This window comes from Pteronotus mesoamericanus, unplaced genomic scaffold (assembly GCF_021234165.1).
Source record: "Pteronotus mesoamericanus isolate MK-2021 breed Mesoamerican mustached bat unplaced genomic scaffold, CSHL_Meso_final contig_182, whole genome shotgun sequence".
Lineage (NCBI taxonomy): Eukaryota > Metazoa > Chordata > Mammalia > Chiroptera > Mormoopidae > Pteronotus > Pteronotus mesoamericanus.
The window spans coordinates 4327154-4340700 of NW_026555078.1; the positions used below are offsets into that span (position 1 = coordinate 4327154).

At 36.7% G+C, this 13547-nt stretch overlaps 1 protein-coding gene across 3 annotated transcripts in view; it reads left to right on the forward strand.

Annotated features, from left to right (window-relative positions):
• BTBD7 (BTB domain containing 7) overlaps nucleotides 1–13547 on the forward strand; it is a 61061-nt gene that overhangs the window by 17620 nt on the left and 29894 nt on the right. For 2 of the 3 annotated variants that reach the window (XM_054567103.1, XM_054567105.1), the window contains exons 2-3: nucleotides 300–487; nucleotides 863–1942. In XM_054567103.1, coding sequence (XP_054423078.1) covers nucleotides 406–487; nucleotides 863–1942 — 1162 coding nt within the window. In that variant the 5' untranslated portion in view covers nucleotides 300–405. Of the gene's footprint in view, nucleotides 1–299; nucleotides 488–862; nucleotides 1943–5353; nucleotides 5557–13547 lie in introns of those variants that run through there. The other variant, XM_054567104.1, reaches the window with a different exon arrangement.

Sequence of the window (13547 nt, forward strand, 5' to 3'; positions counted from 1 at the left end):
TTGATTTTTTTTTCCCCCCCTGTGATTGGAATTACTTTCTATAACTATAGAGTCTGATATGTTGCTTTTTACTGTTACAGAATGTATATAATTGGTATATTTTGTGGTTCAAAATGGCAGCTAACACTGATTCATAATTGATGTTTTAACTGTTTACGTTTTTTGAAATTTTTACATGTGAATTTGACAACATGTCATTTTTACAAGTAAAAGCAGTTTTCAGTAGCTTTTTTTTTTTTACTGTGCAATTTGAGATACATTTGAAAATATGAATAAAATTATTTTTGTTTCATATCAAGAAATGGATGAAAAGAGGCTGCTGGATCCAGGGTTGAAAGTTCGTAAAGGCCTCTGGGATTACACTCTGAAGAGCCAGCGGATGGAATGCCTGAGTGACTGAAGAAAATGGGTGCTAATGCATCTAACTATCCTCATTCATGTTCCCCAAGGGTAGGGGGAAATTCTCAAGCCCAACAGACTTTTATAGGTAACTGTTTCAGTTTTTCTAACTTTATTTTCTCTTGTGAATATAAATTGAACTGTGTTTTCAGTGGTTTTTTGGAATGAAAAGAGAATTGAACTGTGAAAAAGTTATTATAGATAATTATGCAGCATCCAGGATAAGTTCCCAACAAGTGTAAATTTGCTCTATTTTTCCTATTCTTTATTTAATATAAAAATGAGTTATTTGAACTTGTATCTTTATAAAAGCAAAATCCGGGTGTTTTTTTAATGGTTCAGAAATGTCTATAAAAATTTTAACATGAAAATTTTAGCATGAAAAATTTTAGCATTAAAATGAATGTTGAAAGTGAATGTTAAAAAAATAAGCACTTTTTCATTTGTTTAATTTCCTTCTTAGGGACATCATCCTATTCTCAGCAAGGCTATGGTTGTGAATCAAAATTATATAGCCTTGACCATGGCCATGAGAAACCGCAAGACAAAAAAAAGAGAACCTCTGGCCTTGCCACCCTCAAAAAGAAGTTTATTAAGCGTCGAAAATCTAATAGGTCTGCTGATCACGCCAAGCAAATGCGAGAACTCCTCTCTGGGTGGGATGTTAGAGATGTCAATGCATTAGTGGAGGAATATGAGGGAACTTCAGCCTTAAAGGAGCTTTCTCTACAAGCCAGTTTGGCTAGACCAGAAGCTCGGACATTGCAGAAAGATATGGCCGATCTTTATGAGTATAAGTATTGTACTGATGTAGACTTAATATTTCAAGAAACCTGTTTTCCTGTTCATCGTGCCATTTTGGCAGCAAGATGTCCATTTTTTAAAACACTGCTTTCTTCCTCACCTGAGTATGGGGCAGAGATCATAATGGACATCAATACAGCTGGTATAGATATGCCTATGTTTTCTGCGTTGTTACACTACCTTTATACTGGAGAGTTTGGAATGGAGGACTCAAGGTTTCAAAACGTTGATATCCTGGTTCAGCTTAGTGAAGAATTTGGAACACCAAATTCCCTTGATGTAGATATGCGTGGACTTTTTGATTACATGTGTTATTATGATGTCGTCCTTAGTTTTTCTTCAGACTCTGAACTGGTTGAAGCTTTTGGTGGAAATCAGAACTGCTTAGATGAAGAGCTCAAAGCTCACAAGGCTGTTATTTCAGCACGGTCCCCATTTTTTCGAAATCTATTACAAAGGAGGATACGGACTGGTGAAGAAATCACAGACCGAACTTTGAGGACTCCCACAAGAATTATATTAGATGAGACCATTATACCAAAAAAATATGCAAAAGTTATATTACACTGTATGTATACCGACGTGGTGGACCTCTCCGTTTTGCACTGTAGCCCCTCTGTGGGGAGTCTCAGTGAAGTTCAGGCTCTCGTCGCAGGGAAACCAAACATGACCAGGGCAGAAGAAGCCATGGAACTTTACCACATAGCACTGTTCTTGGAATTTAACATGCTTGCACAAGGTATGAAATTCTGATTTTTAATTTTGCTTTGTCGAATTACATGTTTGTCTGCCATATTGAAAGCACAACCAGTACGTTGCATGATTTCAGTGTTTGGGATGTGAAAGGGCCAGTTTATTTCAAATGTATAGTTACGACACCTAAGACAGAATTAAGGGTTAGTATTAATGTGGCACTTCATTTAGTATTAAAAACAAGCATTCAAAACTAGTGACTAAGAGCAGCACATGAGACTTAAGGCTCTTTCTTTCCTAATGTAAGACGATAGGCATGGGAATATATAATTACCCAGCTACCACCCACCTACACCCTGTCTGCACCCAAGCTTTGAACAAACCTTATTTCTGGACTTCAGGGTTATACTTGATCTAGGGCTTATTGGATAACTTACGTTGCCTTATTTACACTCAGTGCCTTATTGATGCTGAAGTGTTTAGAATAAGAATGAAAGTTCATAGTAACAATGAACGTAGTCACATTTGGGTATAAATTTATTAGGCAGGGTTTCTAATTTAAATTTAAAAATATTCTGTATCTTTTCAAGCTCAGCTTGTACATAAAGCAACAACCTACAACATGTAAGATATGTAAGGTACAGTTAGTGCTAGACTCATGTGCCTTCTTCATTTAATTTAAAATTTTTAAGTTAGGGAAGCACATTTTTTTATTGTAGCCAAATTAATACATGGAAGTTACATTAAAAAAAACGTATCTCTTGGTAAACATTAGAATCTTAACTTTTTGGAGCTGAAAAGAGACCTCCCATGGGAGAGCAAAGGGTAATTGCTGTCTTGACAGAGAGCACGCTTAGCTTTCTACGGCCATATATTAAAAGGAAACAAGTTAGATGACATAAATTACTTGAATAGTTTAGCTAATGAGTATTCACTACAGGAACATTAGAAGTTGCCAATTAGAATGTTAACAGTTTGGGTTAAAAAACAAATTTAATAAGGAAAGCTAAGCACATTTTTCTAACTTGAAAATAATGTGTATTGTATGGCTAAATCAACAAATTAATAAGACTTTTAAGAAGGAAAAAAAAAATAAGATGAAGCCCGAGTTAAGTAACAATGTCAGGAATAAAATGAGAACAATTATACGGAAGAAGACATTGATAAAGATGAGTGAAAAAGTTGAGATTTCTACTACATAATTTTTTAAAATCTTATTTCACTATTATCTTTTTTGTAATGGTACTAATTTTGTTTCCATACCACAGTCAAAATGTCATTAAAATATTTTCCTATTAATCATTATACTAATAATAGTAGACTACTAGAATTTAGATGTCAGACTATAGGGAAATAGGTTATCAAAAATAAGCTAGCAGCAGCCCTGGCCAGGTAGCTCCGTTGGTTAGAGCATCTTCGCAATATGCCAAGGTTGTGGGTTTGATCCCCATCAAGGCACATAATAAGAATCAAACATGCCCTGGCTGCTGTGGCTCAGTGGGTTGAGTGCCAGCCTGCGAACAAAGGGTCCACTGGTTTGATTCCCGGTCAGGGCACATGCCTTGGTTGCGGGCCAGGTCTCCACTTGGGGGCATATGAGAGGCAACCACACATTGATGTTTTTCTTCTCTCTTTCTTGCTCCTTTACCCTCTCTCTAAAAATTAAATAAAGTCTTAAAAAAAAACAACCCACCAATGAAGGCATAAATAAGTGGAACAACAAAATGACGTTTCTCTTTTCATTCCTCTCTAAAAATTAATAAACTAAACAATTTTTTAAACATAAAAGCAGAGTTAAAAAATAACCAGCAAAAAAAAAAAATAACCTAGCAGCTTGACCTTTTATTATTTTATTCTGTAAAACCAAATTTGTCAGAATTTGCCCCTACAGAAAAATTTGATGGTTGCAACATTACTAAAAAGGCATAAATAATATGGTTTTATTTTTGACATATTTAAAAAATAAAAAACTAAAGTGTGTTGTATATATTTTGCACTTTTTAAAAATGGGAAAGCATTTTTTAAATATAGGTATTTGTTTTAAGTTTTGAATGAAAAGTAAAATTGTGAGCCAACTCTTGGATCTTAGGTAATACTTGATCTTTTATACTAAGTGAGATAATTTTTTAATCATTTAGCTAGAAACTTTATTATTATTATTATTATTATTATTATTATTATTTTGGTACATTTAAGATATAAAAATGCCCTGGCTGGTGTGGCTCAGTTTGTTGGAATGTCATCCCATAAACTGGAAGTTTGAAGTTGAGTTCCCCTGCAGGGCAGATGCCTAGGTTGTGGGTTTCCTCCCGGGTGGGGTGCGTAGGAGAGGCAGCCAGTCATTGTTTCTCCCATGGGTATTTCTCTCTCTCTTCTTCCCCTCCTCCCCCCGAAATCAATAAGCATGTCCTTGAGTGAAGATTTAAAAAAAAGATATGAAACAACATTCCTTGCATTAACTTAATCTTGGTTACTTATTTAAAAATTCCCTTAAGCATGGTTGTGAATGGCACTCTGTTTCCTTTCCTTATTTAAAGTATATAGAGTTTAAGTTAATTGGTCGTCTGCTTTTTGTACTCTGGGTAGCCCTTATCTTTTCTCCATACCCATGCTACTATTCATACTAAGGTTTATAACAGACCATACCTTTAGCATAATTTTTACCTCATTTCCATGGGAAGGAGAATAATTTGTCACTTAGAGAGGGATTTCATACCATAAAGCCTAAGGGCTCATGCTGGAAACCTTGCTAGATTCCTTGCTGGAACCAGGCAAACTGGATTTCAGCCCTTCAGTACCATGTTTTAACTTTTATAAAAGCTGAGGCATCTATTGTGTGTTACGAAGTAGTCTCCCATGCATCCAGCATGATACTACTTATGTACCCTTTTGGAGTAAATTAAGAAAATAGCCACCAAAATTACATTCTGTGTTTCAGGCAGTCTCCCAGTTAAGAAAGGCTGTGAGAATAGCCTGTCGGGCAACTTGGGGGTAGGACCATATTGTCCTCGTCTTTGCATTCCCAATACCTGACCTAATAGTAGGCGATCAGGAAGTGCTTGGAAGGATTTAATGAGTTAAAGCCCAGTTTTAAAAAGGAGACAAATTCTATCAAGGGAGGCTGGGACCTTGAGACTGGATCTGCCCTTCAAGGTAGAAAGGTGATTTAATAGTTTCAAGAGCATCAGAAAAAGGCATTAAAAAAAAAAATTAAAAGAAAAGAAAAAGGCATTAGAGGCAGACAGCAAGAGCGGTTTGGCAAATGGAAATAAGGAAGGATCCCTGGCCTCCACTGAGAATGCATTTTATTGAGACAAGTAAGCAGTCACTATTACTATTAGGGCAGTGAACTAACAGTGATGGGGCTTCAACTTACTTGCTTGGCTAGCTAGATTTAACTTTATTTGATTTCCTATATAACAGATGGAACATAAGATGATTTCTTTTTCCTCTAAAGTCCTTATATTATAGTAAAAGGAATAAAAGAAGCATAAACCCTCAAGGACAAAGATACCTGAGAAGAAAACAACAGTGGAAAAAAGAGTATTGCAGTTTTTAGAAGGTGGAAAGCAGATAAAGAACTGATGACTAGCATAACAAAGAGAGGCTGTGACCCTGTGGCCCTTAAAGGGTCTACTAAGAAGAAGGGAGGCACAGACGGTACTAAGTACTCTGGAGAGCAGCCATACGCGTGGTGTAGAACTAAAAAGAGAGAGTTTTAAGTCTTTATACTGAATGGATGAACCCTTTCCCCCACCCTGGAATTCACCTTTATATGCGGTGTTAGAAAGGGATAGGGTTTTGTTTGACTTCACGTAATGATTTGGTTTCTGAGTACCCTCTGTTAAACAATCCATTTCCTCTCCCTAACTTGGACTTCAGTTTTGTTTCAGTGGTCCATTTGTCTGTTCTTATATCTATATCACTTGCAGCCAGGTGGCAAATTCTGACCATCCCTTTGTTACTCCCCGCCCCACCCCACTAAGCACAGGAGAACCTGAGATTTGTTTTATAAAGAAATCGAACTAGAAAGATTGCAACTCTGGAAATAGCTACAAAGGGGTTGGGTGGGGTGGTAAGGGACAAGGTTGAAATCTGGAATTATGTGAACGCCTACAATTATGAAATCAGTCACTTGCCTTCCCTTGCTCTAGTCCAAGCCAGGCTGCTATGAGACAATAAATTAGAGCTCTAAAAATGGTAACAGGCCATACATACTGCTGTTTTGGAGCTCCACTTTAAAGTTATGTTCAGGAGTTACCAAATGAAAAAGCCAGTTAGCCTTCTGTTGTTCTACAAAGAACAATATAGCAGTCCCCCTTTATCCACCGTTTCAGTGCCATTCTGAGTAGTGTGATGAAATCTTGTGCCATCCCACCCAGCTCTGTCCTATCTAGGACATGAATCATTCCCTTCTCCAGCGTCTCCACTGTATATATATGCTACCCACCCATTAATCACTTAGTAGTCACCTCGGTTATCAAATTGACTACCTTGGTACACAATGCTTACATTCAAGTAACTTTTATAGGAGCACAGTGCAGCGCCACAATGCCTATGGCATTCACCTCACTTCATCTTAGCCTGTAGGCATGGTATCATCTCAGATCACAAAAAGGGTGAGTAGTGTATAAGATATTTTGAGAAAGACCACATTCGTGTAATTTTTATTACAGTATATTATAATTGTTCTGTATTATTATTATTATTATTATTGTTAATCTCTTACAATGCCTAATTTATTAAATTTTATCACAGGGATGTATTTGTAAGAGAAAACTGTGTGTGTGTGGTGTGTTGCGTTGTGTTCAGTACTGCCTGTGGTTTCAGACATCTACTGGGAGTCTTAGAACGTATGCCCCATGGATAACGGGGGGCTACTGTAGTCAGCAAGCCTGTGTATGCAAAAGAACTTCCAAATAGCTTTTTACTGCCTCACTTGTAACTACAAAATCCCATTTAAGACCCACTGGACATTTGAGGGAAAACTTCCAAATTGAGACAGATCAGTGCAAAAAGACTCTTAGAACTAAGAAACAGACATTGAAGGAAGGAGAAAAAACTTCAGTAGAATAAAAATATCTTTATATGAAAGAACACTTTACTGCATTGAGACGTAAATAGAATGCTATAGAAGTAAAAACAGGAGCTCTTGGAAATAAGGTAGCACAAATGAAATATATAATAGAAGGGTTGAAAAATATGATAAAAGAAATCAGGAAAGTAAAACAAGTAACAGAGATGGACTACAGTGGAGACAAGAAAACTATAGTATTCATCTAGAAGGTATAACATCTTCATAGGCAGTGGTTTTAGAAACATGTACCAGAGAAAATGAAAGAGAAGACAGTATGTATCTAAATAAAGAATAATACAAGAAACATTGCCAAACTAAAAGAATATCTATATTAAAAAGTTTCACCCCTCTTGCTTGGGAAAGAGAAGATTCTGAAATGTTGCGCAGTGTGAAGAATTAGGTTCCATAAAAAGAATAGGAATCAGAATGGTATTGAAATTTTGAATAGGAGCAACTGAATACTACAATACAATGACATAGTGCCTTCAAAAAGCTGGTGGAAAATTATTTTAAACACAATTCTATACTCAGCCAAACTGTCAATCAAGTGTAAGTCTAAATAAAGGCGCTTTTCAGTCTTGCCTCAAAAAACTCAATTTCCCTGCACCCCCCCCCCCCCCCGCTCAGGAAGTTTCTAAGGATGTGTTTCACCATGCGATGACATAAACCAAGAACAAAGAAGGATGGGGTCCAACACAGGACAGAAGAAAGGGGAATCCTAGTTATTATCTGTGCAGTTGGTCTAGTGGGCATCCAGTCTAGACTGGACTAGGAGGGTGAATGGCTCCCTCTGGAAAAAATGAGTTACCTGAATGTTGAACCACTAAGTGACAAGCAACATTGGAAGAGATTTTATGGACCTTTTGCTGCCTTTATGAAGAATTAGCAGTAAATGTATAGACAACAAAGTGGGAAAAGAGGAAATTAGTATCTCCAAGAAAAATTTTAAATTACATATGGAAGAAAACATAATTTTCTTGGCTTAGCAGTAATCAGTATTTAAATAGTCATAATACTAACACTGAATATTGATAAAAATTACAATATGGAGAGATAAATACCAGAAAAAAGAGGTGAAGAATGAAGAATAGTTTCTTCTAGGGAGCAGGACTGGGAGTGGAAAAGAGAAAAAGTAGGCGGTTTTGTTTTTAAGGGAACCTTTTTATTAGAACTAGGTATAAGACTTAAAATTATGATTTTGTATACTGCTTTGATGACAAAATTAATTTTTATAGTAAACATAGGACATAAGCACTCAAAAGAACTGGAGAGACATACATAGGCCACAATCCTAAAGGACTAGGGTATTTATCATATCCATCATGAATATTAACTAATGAGATCATGCTTTATAATTTTAGTTCACAAAGGGCTTTTATTTTCTCATTTGGTCATCCTGACAACGTGTGAGTATGATAGGGCTCAGAGATTAATAGCTAGCCTTTTCCAAGCTTGTAAGTGATGAAGCTGTGACTCATACCAGCTCTTCTGACCCCTGTCCCAGGAATTGGGGCAAGGTGAGAGAGAGCAGCAGTGTGAGAACCAGTTTCCAGGGATGACAGTGGGAGGCCATGGCAGCCGAGTGGTAGGAACAAAACAGGCTTGTGTCTGAAGTATCAACTCAGGAGTCTCAGCTGGGAAGCTGACTTGTGCTGAACCATTTGAGGTGAAGCTAAGTTCTTGCAGGAAGGAAATGTGGGTCCAGATAGGAGATTTAAAAACGGGGCTGACGTTGCTTCAGAGCACTTAGCTAGAGAACAGACGGCTTTTTTCTGAATAGACCAGTCTTTCTAGAATAGATGAGTGTTCCTGAATTCGTTATATGACTTTTTTGGTTGCCCAGCATAAGGACCTCCTCCATAGTTTTAATTCCTCACTGTGTAGGTCGGTCTTGATAGAAGGCAGAGCTCAAGTCCCAGTATAAAAATCTAAAAGGACAGAACTGACACCAACTTTTGCAGAATGCTGCTTGTCCGTCATAGTTTACAATTTGTTTTAAAAATGGCTTGGGGCGAGTTCCAGCCAAGATGGAGGTGTGGGTAGATACGCTTTGTGTCTTGTCACAACCAAAAGAAGGAAACAACCAATTTAAAAACAAACAAATAACCAGAACTGCCAAAAAATCGAACTGTATGGAAGTCTGACCACTAAGGAATTAAAGAAGAAACATTTAACCATACTTGTAGGAGGGGCAGAGATGGGCAGCTGGGGCAGAGAGGACACGCAGCAAGGCAGCGGCTGGTGGACTGGATGGTCTCATGTTCACATGCAGATAAACCGGGAGGAATAACTGGAGGATAAGACAGACCATGCAACCCAGAGTTCCAGCATGGGCAAGGTAAGACCTAGGAACCTCAGGCTACAAAAACCTGTGGGAATTTTGGTGGCAGGAGAAACTGCCAGTCTCTTTGAAAGCAGGGTGAGAGACAAGCAAACGGCACTATTCCCTCTCTGACCCCCTCCACCACGTAGAGCGCCACAACGCAGTGAAGTGGTTTGCCCCAGCCTGGCAAGTACCTAAGGCCCTGTCCCTTCAATATAACAGGTGTGCCAAAACAAAGAAATAATGGCCCAAATGAAAAAACAGACCAAAACTCCAGAAAAAGAACTAAGCGACGAGGAGACAGCCAACCTACCATATGCAGAGTTCAAAACACTGGTAATCAGGATGGTCACAGAAATTATTTGAGAACTGCCGCCAAATAAAGGAAGAAGTGAAGGCTATACAAAGTGAAATAAAGCAAAATATACAGGAAACCCTCAGTGAAGGGAAGAAAACTGGGACTCAAATCAACAGTTTGGTGCAGAAGGAAGAGAGAAACACTCAGAACAGAATGAAGAAACAAGAATTCAAAAAAATGAGGAGAGACTTAGAAACCTCTGGGACAACTTTAAATGTTCCAACATCCATATCATAGGGGTGCCAGAAGAAGAGGAAGAGCAAGAAATTGAAAACTTACTTGAAAAAAGAACTCCCCCAATCTGGCCAAGGAAATAGACCTTCAAGTCCAGGAAGTGCAGTGTCTCAAAGGTGGACCCAAAGAGGAACAAGACACATCATAATTAAATTACCCAAGATTAAAGATAAGGAGAGTAAAAGCAAGAGAAAATGAGAATGGCACCTACAAAAGGAGTTCCCATAAGACTCTCAGCTGATTTCTCAAAAGAAACCTTGCAGGCAAGAAGGGGCTGGAAAGAAGTATTCAGAGATGAAAAGTAAGGACCTACATTCAAGATTACTCTATCCAGCAAAGCTATCATTATAAAGTGCTTCCCAGATAAGGTAAAGGTAAAGGAGTTCATCATCACAAAGCCCTTATTATATGAAATGTTAAAGAGACTTATCTAAGAAAAAGAAGATCAAAACTATGAACAGTAAAATGACAGCAAACTCACAACTATCAAAATTTGAACCTGGAAAAAAAAAACCACCCCAAAATCGAACTAAGCAAACAACTAAAACAGGAAAAGAATCACAGAAATGGAGATCACATGGAGGTTTTTCACCTGGGAGGAGGGGAGAGAATGGACAAAAAGATACAGGAAATGAGAAGCATAAATAGTAGGTACAGAATAGACAGGGAGGTTAATAGTATAGGAAATGGAGAAGCCAAAGAACTTACATGTACAATCCATGGACATGAACTAAGGTGAAGGGAATGTTGGAGGAAATGGGGGTACCCTTTAAATTGCAGATTTTATTTTTTCATCTTAATAGTTTTCTTGCAGGAGGTCAGGGGTGAAGGTGGAAGAGGATATGGGGGGATAAATGGTGATGGAAAAATTAATTTAAAGGAAAGAAAAAAATGTAGTTTTCAGTCTTTGGAGTATGAAATTTCTAACTTTAGTTCCAAAATGGACTCTTTAATGCATTGCCCATATTTTTAGTCATGATGCAAATGATTACATTTTATTGAATTAAAAATCTAACAACTGAAAGCAGTGACCTAATTTTTCCCCTTACAACTTGGTTGGATTCCAAGAATGTGTGACTTGAAACAAATAGGAAAGACTAACTGTCATCACTCACTAATCAGTTCCTCCATCGTACCGTACTCTCCACGGTTCCCATGTTGGCACTCTTCCTTCTGTCTCAGTTCATTTGTGCAGGCAGTTCATTTTACTTCTGTCTGTAATTGTTTCCTCTTCAGCAAATTATTCTGACTATACTTTCTAGAGAATAATGGAGCTAAGGTAAAGACGATTACCAACAGATCAGAGTAGGAAATGTAAGTTTCAGTTAAAATGCAGCTTAGAGGAAAAATTAATCTCAGTTTCAGGAATGGCAGTTCAAATGACTCTCAAGTTAAACATCTCAAATAATGAAAGAGCACTTAATTTTTTTTACACAAAATTATAACTAGGGTTGTAAAGTGTAATGTTTAATTACATGTTTTATTTTAGAACTAGAATCATTTCTCATATGGACTACAAATGAGCCACCTCTGACCCTCTGCTCACGCTTTTCTTTGTCTTGGAATATCTTTGCCCTTGATCACTAAATGTCCAAATTCTACCCTACCCTTTAAAGCCAAACTCACAACTTCCTTTGTATTGTCTTAGGCATTCCAAATTAAAGTATTTTCTACTTCCTGCAAACTTCTGAAACATTTATTTTTAGGTTTTCACATCTAACCTGTGTACTTGTTTTGTTTCCTCTCTCAACTAGTGCATTATATACTCTAAAGACAGTATCAAAATTTTGATCATGTTTGAATCACCCTGAGAACCTAATCCAGTGTTCTGCTGTTAGTAGGCTCTCAGTTACATATTTTGAATTATTTTTAATACCCCTGAAAACCAAATAACTTCTTTTTTTAAAAAAAGAGGAACGTAATCATTCTTTAACCTTTGAAGTTGCAAATAAAAGGAAAACACTAAACCTCAATGTAGGGGATAAAATACAAAATATTACTTGTGAAAGTAAGTTTAGATGTGGCCTAAATGGTGTATAACTCTCTACCATTAAACCAGGTTTGAAATTAAATTTCAAAAAAATTGAATCATCAACTCTTTACATTTTCAGTCCCATTGATATGAAATAGAGTATCAGTTGTATTTAAAATATTCTTTGAAGCCAGTCAAGGCTATTAATCTTTGAAGCCAAATATTAATTGAGCAAAAAAGAAAAAATGGAGAATTCATGGACATGGACAACAGTGTGGTCATTGTGTGGGGTAAGGGGTTGTGGAGGTAGAAGAGGGTATAGGAGAAATAAAGGGTAATGAAAAAAAATACAATAAAAATAAGAGTTAACTAACAAAGTTATTGCAAGGTCATTCCTTTTGTACTCATTTATAATTTAGATTAAAAATCTATGTATCTAAAATTTCAATAAATGTATTTACAGTAATAAATACAATTTAAAATGTTTAACTTGGAAATTGTTATTTTAAGTTAGTTTTTTTATTTTTGTCATGTTTAATTTATTAAGAAAAAATAAAATTGTAAAGGGTTGTCATTGTTCCTTGTCTATTAAAGGTAGAGTATTCACCTTTTCTGAATATTTAAAAGGCAGTGTAAATTAATATTATGGCTTGTTATATGACTTTAAATGTGTTTTAGACACTTGGTAGCCATAGCCAAGAAGTGTTTATTTTTCGGTACAGTTCATCTACAGTAAAGCTTTTCAAATGTTTTCTGCTTCTTTTCATTTAATTAGAAACCTTTTCTCAACAATAAGCAAAACCTTTTCTCTGTGATACTGAAATTCTAAGGATGCCACAGTGAAGGGAAATGATGAAATAGCAGGAGACCTGTTTTTATTTTGTTTTGTTTTCTCCCATCCCAAATTGTGTGTTTATTAATAGTCAAGGTCCAAGAAATTGGGTTTAATTTGAATGTGACAGACATTAATATAATCAGGTAAAAGGCGAAACACTGTATGTTGGTCAGTATGGCTGTGAATACAAAACTTTGAACATAGTACTACTTATTAAAGGGTACAGTGAACTCTAGTCCCCATGAAGAGAACAGGTAACATCTCCAGTGGTGCTGCCCACTGCAGCCTGTTCTGAAACAGAAAGTCTTGTGAACTTAGGATATCACACTTTGTCTTGAATTGCTGAGATAGCCGTTTTGCCATACTTCGAATGTATCACTGTTTATATAAGACGTTCACAGTAACAGAATAGTTAATTGTATGAATTTATCAAAACTTTTGATGTCATTAGGCCTAAAATAAGACACATAATTCTTTCAAGACCTTAAAAACTAATTTTTTACATTTCAGATTAGCCCTGGCTCATCAGTGTGTCTTGGTTGGAACCCTTGGGTGAAGATTAAAAAATAAAATTTCGGGCTAACCTGTGTTTCTATGCAAGATGCAGTACCAGGGAGGAAAGATTTAAAGTTTTTTTAATCCCACTGTTTGCCCAAACTTTGGGACAGGCACTTGACATACATTGTTTCATTTCATCTTCATAACCCTGTGAGGCTTGGAGAATGGGTTTCCAATTTGTACAGAGAAGTTCAGATGTAGATAACAGTGCCCAAATTTAATGGTGTTTTATAAACATGAACCTTGAGGTTGCATCTGTGTTCTAGTCCTGGTTCTGCCACACATTAACCATAT